Source organism: Apis dorsata, unplaced genomic scaffold, assembly GCF_000469605.1.
Source record: "Apis dorsata unplaced genomic scaffold, Apis dorsata 1.3 scaffold_162, whole genome shotgun sequence".
In the NCBI taxonomy this organism is placed as follows: domain Eukaryota; kingdom Metazoa; phylum Arthropoda; class Insecta; order Hymenoptera; family Apidae; genus Apis; species Apis dorsata.
In genome coordinates this window covers 227,938-238,439 of record NW_006263451.1, presented here as the reverse complement: position 1 = coordinate 238,439, position 10,502 = coordinate 227,938, and the positions used below count along the sequence as shown (strand labels likewise).

Genomic DNA, 10,502 nt, shown 5'->3' with positions numbered 1-10,502 from the left:
TTCTTGTTTTTTTTTTTTTTTTTAATAAAAGAGAAATATCGAATAATTTAAAAAAAGAGAAATAATCGAAGCGTATTATTAGAAGGAAAGGAGGTGTGTGTATGCGTAGGAGGAATGAATAGCGAGAAAATGAGAGAAGGACACGCGCGGCGTCAATTTTTAGTACAATGTTACAATGTGTAAATTACGGACGGGGAAAATTAGCGTTATTTATTGTAAACGATGTAAACGAACGAATAATCAAATTCTAATACGACGTTGTGTGTTTTTGTTTTTCGACGTTTCCGGACACACGCTGTTACGTTTTTTCTCAGTTTTATTCAATTTCCTTGTGAATTTGTGCGAGTTCGTGAAAGCACGATAAACCCGACGGGGGTCGATCGAGAGTAATCTAAAGACCATTGATTTATCGTGGTGTTGATGAATGTTACAGAAAAAAAAAAAAAAAAGGAAAAAAGAACGAAAACGAGCAGCGTTTTATAATGGGCAAAAAAAAAAAAAAAAAAAAAGGATAAAATCTGTTTAAGGGCGTTTTATTCGGGAAAACGAATTGTACCGAAACATGGAAAAATCGGGAGCTCGATGTGATAATATTTATGTGCCAAATAACGTTTTCGCGGGCCGGAAGTAGAGGGCGACATGGTGCCCCTTTCGGTTCCCGGGTCGGCAGAGTTGGCTCGACGTGAAAAACTCGATAATTTCTACGTCTCCTTTTTCACCATTTTTTCTTTTCTCTTTTTTTTTTTTTTTTTTTGTTATTTATAATCAGTGCAATTCTATACAAGGTACCTAATATAATTTTATAAAGAGAGCCAGTATCCTCGATATATCTGCGCCCGTGTTTCGTCGGGTGCTTTTCGAATACCGCGGCCGGCGGCAGATAGGATAGCTTAATGTTGATAATAATTTATTTTATGTATATACATGGATTTGTACAACTGCGTCGGCGGTGTGTTCGACAACCGAGAGATAAAAAGAGAGAGAAAGAGAGTATGATTGAAGATGAGAGAGAGAGAGAGAGAGAGAGAGAGAGAGAGAGAGAGAGAGAGAGAGAAGAAAATGAGAGAGAGAGAATGAAATCGACCGACGCAAAAAAAAGTGTCAATACTATTGAATGTACAGTGTAACTATATTGTGATGTATCTTGCATAGCGCTACATATATGTAATTTACTCGAGAACACGTAGATTTAACGAAATGTTAAAAATGCGATGCATATCCTTATTTTCATTTGGTCATTATTCTGTTTAATATTATCCTTAATATTATTATTGTCACATCAGTTTTATTTAGTACTATTATTATTATTATTATTATTATTATTATTATTATTATTATTATTATTGATTATTGATTATTATTATGATTATTATTAATATTATTATATTATTTCTTTCTTCTTTTTTTTAATAATTATCCTTATTACGCAGTAGCAATAGAGGTTGTACGTGCCAGTTCAAGATGACAACGATGACGACAACAGGAAGATCGTCGATCGTTTGCGTGCTCGAATACTCAAAAATTTTCGATGTCGTATCGTTCACGTAACACAATTAGTTTTTTTTTTTACATTTACACTGAAACGTATTTTTTTTCTTCTTGTCACATTCTGAAAAATTTAAATATTATATTTTCTTTGAAGCCATTTCTTTCAAGCTATTCACATTTTTCCTCCATTTTTATTTTTCTGCTTCCTCTTTCTTCGCCAGTTTGATCTCCAAAGACCGACATTTCAACCTTATTCATCTTGTTCATTGAATCATTCGACAAATCAATTTATTGTTCAATGCGGAAGATATAAACGCGCCTTGTATGTTATTTTCTATTGTGCCATATCTTTATAATCTTTCAAAATAACCATTTTCCTAATTTTTCTTTTCCTCGATTTCTTTTAATCTCATTTTTAATCAAGAAGGCATTTTCGAATCGTGTATAATTAAGCTCGGCTCGTATCTTCCTCGTCCAATTTTTATCAATTTCGATTAAATCTTGCACATCGTTTGTTTTAACAATTAATTTTAATTTCGTTTATTTCATGGATTACAACTACAAAAATCAAAATAATGCATGAATTTTCCTTGGATCTTAGTAAAAAAAAAAAATTTAACGTTTGATATTAAGTACATAATTCTAATTTTTTCATTTTTTTTCTTTTTTTTTTTTTCCGTTTGTATACCTAGAAACGAAGCATTTTTCACGATAATCCCGATGCACTCGCTGTAAATTCATCGAATTTCAAAAGAAAAAAAAAAAAAAAGAAAAGAAATGCAACCAGTGCAAATGCAAATTGTAAGAATAGTAAATTGTAAAACGAATGCATTACTAATACTATAGTGTATCTAACGTAACGAAGAAAAAAGTGAACACTAACATCCAATCTCAATATTCCAACAATTCACTTCATTTACATGTACGTTGTTGTTAATGGTATGAAAAAAAAATATATATATAATAAAATAACGCTTTACCGAAATTCAATCTTAGTTTTAGGTATACAACGTTATTTCTAGCAGAAACTTGTATGTACGTGCAATGTACATAGTCTATGCAGAATTGTGTAAATGAGAGAGAAGGGAAAAAGTTTGAATGTGTGTATGTATGTGTATATGTGTCAAAAGAAAGAGAGAAAGAAAAGTATAAAATCAGTCAAATGCATGTTGGATGCGATTACACGCTTACGATCATCTTATCACTATTTGCGATTGGCTGTACACATTATTAATTGGTGTCAATAGCATACAATCAAAATATGTATATTTAAGATCGGTGAACTGTTAAGACTATCTACTTTGAATCTTCATTACCAATAAGTAATTTAGAACCAGAGAAAATCGTTTCCATCGCAGTAGTGTTGAGATGAACGTACAACGTATATAATAGGAATTAAGGGAAAATCATACTTGGAAGTAAAACGTACGTTAATAGCGACACACTAAAAATGATGGTCTCCAATCTTTACATAAGATAATGAAATTACGTTTTTAGCTAATTATAAATAGCATTTGCAGCGTTCGACTTATTTACTGATCCATAAAGCACCTTGAGCTGGCTGTGATTCATAACTCTAATAATTTGTTTTTAATCAACTAACATACATTTATATCGCATCAAAAGGTATAATTACACGAAGTTTGTCAATGATGGAACATTTAAAGGTGTGTACTCCAAGATCATTTTCCCTGACAGATAGTGACATCAAATGCACTGTATCACATAGAGAGCAGCACTATTATAAACATAGACATATGATTATATTTATTACAATAATTTGAAAGTTAGGTATTCTTTGTTGTTTGTATTTTACAAGCGTAACCATTATTATACATAAATAAATAACTATATAAATGAATGAAATTTTATGTATTTGTTTTTTGATGGATTTACGCATTGATTGCGTACTTGAATAAAAATGAATAGCGTTATTATAATATAATAATAATTCATGATAATATGTCATATTTTTACAAAATATGCCTTCATTTAGTGATAACGTAAATACATCGTCAATAGAAATAGAGTATCATCAATCTGTAATTCAGTGATACCCAATTTCTTAATTGTATTTTGGACTTTTTCTAATTGTTGTTTCTCAGTTGGAGTCATCATTTCTGCAATCTGTAAATAATTTTGATATTTTAATTATTTTATTATATATTTTATTATATAGTTAAAAATAATATAATAATGAGTATTATATGCACCTCTGCTAATTGTTCTTCAGGAGCACCATGTTCTTTTAAATTACTTGTTAATGTTTGCATTCGCAATTGTTTATCAATCATACGTTTATTACTATTTACTTCATACTCTCGTCTTTGCATTATATTGTATAATGCATGATAACAGTGTTCGATTTCCATACGAACCACCAAATTTAAATCAATGTGAAATAAAAAAAATGTTTTTATTGGTGCAGCTGATACTCCACTTTTTTTTATTTCCTGCATTTGTAAATAATTTTCTTGCAGTAGAGTATATGTCAAATGTTTTGCTTCTTTTGCTGGAATCATAGCTAATTGTTGAATTTGTTCTTGTTCAATGTACTTTCTAGCACGCACTAACCTATTTAGTAAAATGGATATTAAATTATCAATATTAAACATAATAAAATATTAAATTTTGTATTACCTGAAAATTCTAGCAGCTTTTGAACCAAATCGTTCCATTACAATATTTTCTAAAGTTGCCCATGCCAATTGATTAAATGCTTCTTTCATATTAACACTATATTGACCACCTCCAGAATCTCCAACTCGTTTTAAAAATTGACTACTATCTTCCTCTATAATAATATATTAATTGAGTTTCATGCAATATTGTTTACAGTGATTAAACATTTTACAAAACCTTTTTATGTACACCTATTGTCCATACCAATGAGACGTAAATATTGATCAAGATGCTGAGTAAGTAATGGATAATTGAGTTTTTTAACTGCATCTTTTATTTCCGCAAATGGTATTGGATTAGATGTATCTTCCCATGATGCTGTCCTTAGATACATAAGAAATAATAATCGCCTCATCAATTCCCCTGCATTTTTATCAAGTCTTTTACTTATAGATGATACAATAATTTGATCCCTATAGATCGCAAATTGTTTATTTGCTTTATAATCATAATATTTTTTTTATAATATTTTTACAGGAATCTTACCTAAAATCTTGAGTAAAACGATCAATATTAATTTCCCAATAAATTTTATCTTTAAGATTACAATTGTCTCCTTCTAAGTATTTTGCAATAGCAGCTAAATCCAAATCTGGTAATGTAAAATCACATTTTGAATTTCCTTCTTCTTCATTTTTGTTTGTACTACGCATTAAAAATTGATATTTGATAAGTAATTCAAACTTCTCTTTTAAAACTGGAATTGATGGTTGTATACTAGCTAAAAAATATGAATAAATAATTAAAATAATATAATTATTTTTAAAATAAAAGTTTAAAATATATATATACATACAGGGTGATTGTTCAATTCTTTTATATGTTTTTATAATTACTTCAGAAGCTGTAATATATCCATTTTTTAATACTTGTTCTAACATCATTTCAGCTTCATTTCCACAATTTGTTTTTACAAAAAACATATATCTGTTAAAATTAAAATATTTTTTTAAAATATTTTATTCATATGTAAAATAAAGATTAAATGTAAAAAAATTTTATATAAAATTATATATTACTTTGGATAACGAAGAATATTTAGGACTCTTTCATAAATTAAAATATATTCTATTCCTTTATCTGTTTGACGATATTTTACAAGACCATATTTTATTAAAACACATAATGCTTCTTTGATCTAAAATAATATTAAAAATTTGTTATAGAGTACTATATTAATATATTTCATAATATTATTTTAACAAAAATTTTTAAATAAAAATAATAAATTAAAGAAAAAAATTGTTACCTTTGTTACAGGAAGATGTGTTGTATGTCGAATTAATACTAATGGTTTTGCACCATATTTAAATAAATCTTCACCTACGCATTGTACAATCTGTCCAAAATGTTCAAATAAAATAAAAGAACATAGTTTTCGACATATTAACGACATATTGTCATTTGATGTTCACAAAATCTGATAAATATATATAATTCAATTATATATAAATTAATCTATTATTTCTAAATTTTAAAATCTGAAATATATTTTATAATTTAGAATTTTTTCTTAATTACTCAAAAGATTGTCTACATAACCTTTAATATATACATAACTACGAAATAAAATTTGAAACCATACCTAAATTGTATAAATATTGCTTATATTTAATAAAACTATGTTTAAGAAATATAAATTATTTTCTTCTTAACTTTATATTTCATATTTTTGTATATTACATTATTTTGAAACATTTATAAATCTACTTATTTAAGATCCATGTGCTTATACAAATAAAGGATTTGTTTCTAAAAACAGACAAATCATGGTATACTGATTTATGAATAAGACTTAAGATTATTAAAAAAATCTGAAGGATATATATGATTTTAATAATAAATATATAATATGTGAAATAGATAAATTTATCATATACGTATTATAATAGTAAGTATTTTTTCCTGTATAATTCAAAAAATATCATATTCTGTGTAATCTTTATAATTTCATAGAAATGCTCCTTAAATATCGTTAGTTATCATTACTTGCAATTACGTATTTCATGCAATTCCGAAAAAGGTAAAATCATCGAATGTATCAAAGAGAACGTAATATAAACGTCAACGTAAATGAATAAAGGACTATTATCGTTAATAAATTTGTAAAATTCATAAAATTTATTAAAGTGTGCGGCACCGTGAATGTAGAACTTCCGGCGGAACAGCATTGTCGCAGATGATCACGTGATCGAAGATCGACTTCTTCGTTTGTGGCCACGAGGTTTTGTGGTGAAAATTAAGTTTACCGGGTGGAAAAGGCCCTATATTTTTGTATTTATACAAAAATGCCCTCCAGCAATCCCTTACCACCCAAAGAAAATGCCTTGTTTAAACGAATTCTGGTGAGTAATATGCAATCAAAATACTCTGTTTTGGACCCCACTCTCCGGCTAATAGGAGTATTCATCATGCTCTAATGATGAAGCACTCTTTGAAAAATTACAAAAAATTCACTGACAATCACAGATCATAAAAATTTTATCAATGTTATGAATGAAAACGTGATTTCTTGTTTGCCTTTCACGATATTCTATAATGCCAGTTTATTCAAATACATAGTATTGAAATCATGAAAACGTTTTATTGTATGAAACGTATTTATGTTTCTTGCAGAGGTGTTACGAACATAAACAATATAAAAATGGGATAAAGTTTGCAAAGCAAATTTTATCAAATCCTAAATTTAGTGAACATGGAGAGACCTTGGCAATGAAAGGTCTCACTCTGAACTGCTTAGGTCGCAAGGAAGAAGCATATGATCATGTCCGGAGAGGTCTTAGGAATGATTTGCAATCTCATGTTTGCTGGCACGTTTATGGACTTTTACAACGCTCGGATAAGAAATATGATGAAGCTATTAAGTGTTATAGAAATGCCCTTAAATGGGATAAGGATAATATTCAAATTCTTAGAGACTTATCGCTGCTTCAAATTCAAATGAGGGATCTGGAGGGTTATAAGGTAAATCTTTAATATGAAAATCTATTTCTTGTTTATTATTTATATGTACTTTGATTAATCTTTGTGTTAATTTCTTATGAGTTTATATTACTAACCTAATTTTCACTTCATCCAATATATATAATATTTATATATCAATAATGTATGTAATGTATAATTTGTATTAAAAACATTAATTATTCATAAAGATATAAATAAATTTAAAAAAAAAAAATTAAGTTATACAATATATTGCATATTATGAATACATATAATTTAAATTTAGTTTTAAAAATGTATTGTATTTTTATTAACATATTATTAGGAGTATGATACTTTATATTTTATATTTAATATTCACATTCATATTTTTTTCAGGATACAAGATATCAATTGTTTATGTTACGTCCTACACAGCGTGCTTCGTGGATTGGTTTCGCTATCTCATATCATTTATTAAAGGATTATGAAACAGCTCTTAAAATTTTAGACACATTTCGAAATTCTCCCATGGTATGTATTTTAATATTATATATCTTTTGTTATATAAAAAAGAAAAAAATATTTAAATAATACATTATGTAGATTTATTTTTTTCATAATGGTATATATTTTAATTAAGTATTAGATATGAATATATATAATATAGAGACATTTTTTAAATCTATAGATTTGTTATGATTATGAGCACAGTGAATTGTTATTATATCAAAACATGGTTATCCAAGAATCAGGAGAATGCGAACAAGCATTAAAACATCTTGATAAATATAGTGATCAAATTTGTGATAAAGTTACTGTAAAAGAAACATATGGTAAGTCATAATTTCTTTAGAACTTCTCATTATGAAAAATATTAAATATTTTTAATAATATTTTTCTATTAATTTCATTATTTATAGGTAAATTAAGATTACAATTAAAACAATATGCAGAAGCAGCACAAGTTTATAAGGAACTTTTAAATATAAATCCAGAAAATACAACTTATTATGCTAGGCTAGCAGAGGCTGAAAGACATACTAAACCTGAAGAAACATTAGCTATGCTCCAAAGATACGAAGAATTATTTCCTCGAGCGTTAGCACCGCGTCGCTTACAATTAAATTATGCTGTAGGAGATGAATTTAAAACATTAGTAGATCGATACTTACGAAGAGGTATGATTTATGGTTATTTCGTTCAAAAAAAAAAAAAAAGAAAAAAAAATTAAATTTTAAAATTTGATTTAACTATATCTTATTTATTATAGGTCTTCATAAAGGTGTACCGCCCTTGTTTGTAAATCTTCGTTCCTTATATACAGATCAACAAAAGGTTGATACTATACAGTCTTTGGTTTTGGAATACAAAGAAGCATTAAAAGCTCATGGGCATTTTAGTGATCAAGAAAAAGATAATCCGCGAGAACCTGCTTCGGCATTGTTATGGACTTATTATTATTTAGCACAACACTATGATCATCTTGGACTTACAGAAAAAGCACTAAATGAAATTGATGCTGCCATAGAACATACACCTACACTTATAGAACTTTTTGTTACCAAAGGTCGCATTTATAAGGTAAGTTTTATTTTTGTAATGTATATGTGCTTTTAATAATATAATTATAATATATTTTATCCTTATTAGCATGCCGGTAATGTTCAAGAAGCTTATAAATGGTTGGATGAAGCACAAGGATTAGATACTGCAGATCGATATATCAATTCCAAATGTGCCAAATACATGTTGCGAGCGAATCTCATTAAAGAGGCGGAAGAAACGTGTAGCAAGTTTACTAGGGAAGGAGTTTTAGCTATGGAGAATTTAAATGAAATGCAATGCATGTGGATTCAAACAGAAGCAGCCAACGCTTATAAACGTCTTGGAAAGTATGGGGAGGCATTAAAAAAATGTCACGAAGTTGACAGGGTAAGGGTTCATAACATGTTTGCAAATAATAATTCATTATTATATACTCGCTCATACACGAATTGTATCGATTGTAGCATTTTTCTGAAATCATAGAAGATCAATTCGACTTTCATACCTACTGTATGAGAAAAATGACCTTGAGGTCTTACGTGGGTCTTCTAAGGTTAGAAGATGTGCTTCGAGCTCATCCATTTTATTTTAAAGCAGCGAAATGTGCAATGGAGGTTTATTTACGACTACACGATGAACCGTTACCCGATCCAACGCAGGCGCAAGAAATCGACACCGGTAAGTTTGCATTCCTTGCATCATTTATTTTGATCAATCAATTACTAAATATAAATAACTTCAACTGTTGTAGAGTTATTTATATTTAATATCTATTCGTTAACAATATAAAGAATATAATACTCGTAATTTATTTTTATCGTGGCTTCAAATAGAAAGTTTCATTCATAAAGTTTCACTTCTTCGAATTTTTTAAATTTGTTATATTTCATTTTTAAGTCCAAATAATCGATTTTAAAAAAAATTCATCTGTCATTACATTGACACGTATCGTTTAAAAAAATACTTTATACTAATCTAATCCTACAATAATAATATCGTTTATTAAACGTATCTCATTAAATATTTACATACACAATAAATTTTTTGATCGATTCATAAAGCATCGTATAAGAGATACAAAAGAATAATATCAGTGTCAACTAATCGATATCAAATACTGTCCGTAGAAACTATCGTATACATTGATTATCGATATATCATATCTTTATTAATTATTTTTCTTCTACACAAAGGGAGAAAACTTGGTACAAACAATGTTTATATTCCATGCATCGGTTATAACATATTTTAACGATTTATAAAAATGCACTCTGTGCGCTCTACGACAGAATCTAAATATCGTCAATCATAATTATATGTACACAATACGCGTTTACTATCGATCATTAATCACAGACAACGCGCGAGTACACGATTTTCTTTCAAAAGGACCCGCGCTTACCTATCGTCGCACACGAGCGGCGTTTAACTTACACACACACATATACACATCCACACACACACTCTAAAGCGGGGATAGAGTTAGATCGCATAAATTAAGCATTTAATATAGCATAAACGAGGCGTCGATAATCATCTATCTTAATCATACATACAAGAGATACACGTTATATATATTTACACGTACAATAAATATCCTAGTAACGGTACAGAACGTTTCGTCGTCGTCGTTTGATTCACGCGTTGCGTTCTATATGACACGCATTTCCATCGTGCGTCCTCGATGATTAATATATGGCATTACGTTGGCTGCCTCGCCGCGTACAAAGTATCACACGTTGCCCGGCCTCCGTCGACGTCTAGGCAGCCTAGTTCCCACTCTCGAGTAGAGGTGGCCGGCGCTATGATCCGGCCTCTGCGTGATCGCCTGCGGCGTTAGGAAGTAAAAGTGACCGCCATCG

At 28.9% G+C, this 10,502-nt stretch overlaps 3 protein-coding genes across 3 annotated transcripts in view; 1 reads left to right on the top strand and 2 right to left on the bottom strand.

The window, feature by feature from the left end:
- Positions 1 to 2,165: 2,165 nt before the first annotated feature.
- On the bottom strand, positions 2,166 to 5,650 carry LOC102671531 (DNA-directed RNA polymerase III subunit RPC3). The gene is made up of 8 exons (XM_006613727.2): positions 5,420 to 5,650; positions 5,190 to 5,308; positions 4,967 to 5,097; positions 4,657 to 4,891; positions 4,375 to 4,583; positions 4,129 to 4,282; positions 3,702 to 4,062; positions 2,166 to 3,615 (listed from the first exon to the last, which is right to left on the bottom strand). The coding sequence occupies exons 1-8, from the start codon at positions 5,564 to 5,566 to the stop codon at positions 3,481 to 3,483; spliced, it is 1,491 nt and encodes a 496-aa protein (XP_006613790.1). The 5' UTR covers positions 5,567 to 5,650; the 3' UTR covers positions 2,166 to 3,480.
- A 488-nt stretch (positions 5,651 to 6,138) lies between these two features.
- Positions 6,139 to 10,502, top strand: part of LOC102672295 (N-alpha-acetyltransferase 15, NatA auxiliary subunit) — a 47,301-nt gene continuing 42,937 nt past the window's right edge. Inside the window, exons 1-8 of the mRNA XM_006613733.2 lie at positions 6,139 to 6,515; positions 6,787 to 7,134; positions 7,492 to 7,626; positions 7,784 to 7,928; positions 8,016 to 8,273; positions 8,366 to 8,676; positions 8,746 to 9,027; positions 9,105 to 9,318. Coding sequence (XP_006613796.1) covers positions 6,459 to 6,515; positions 6,787 to 7,134; positions 7,492 to 7,626; positions 7,784 to 7,928; positions 8,016 to 8,273; positions 8,366 to 8,676; positions 8,746 to 9,027; positions 9,105 to 9,318 — 1,750 coding nt within the window. The 5' untranslated portion in view covers positions 6,139 to 6,458. The remainder of the gene's footprint in view (positions 6,516 to 6,786; positions 7,135 to 7,491; positions 7,627 to 7,783; positions 7,929 to 8,015; positions 8,274 to 8,365; positions 8,677 to 8,745; positions 9,028 to 9,104; positions 9,319 to 10,502) is intronic.
- LOC102671802 overlaps positions 9,688 to 10,502 on the bottom strand; it is a 17,115-nt gene continuing 16,300 nt past the window's right edge. Inside the window, 1 exon segment of the mRNA XM_031509562.1 lies at positions 9,688 to 10,502. This exon segment is cut by the window's right edge and continues 5 nt beyond it. Within this exon segment, the coding sequence (XP_031365422.1) occupies positions 10,373 to 10,502 (130 nt within the window). The 3' untranslated portion in view covers positions 9,688 to 10,372.

Bases quoted from the DNA above. Each gene is read 5' to 3' on its own strand.
- LOC102671531 (XM_006613727.2), bottom strand. From the start codon at position 5,566: ATGTCGTTAATATGTCGAAAACTATGTTCTTTTATTTTATTTGAACAT. The intron at 5,098-5,189 runs GTAATATATAAT...TAATTTTAACAG, and splicing joins AATATTCTTCGTTATCCAAA to ATATATGTTTTTTGTAAAAA. The intron at 4,892-4,966 runs GTATGTATATAT...CATATTTTTTAG, and splicing joins AAGAATTGAACAATCACCCT to CTAGTATACAACCATCAATT.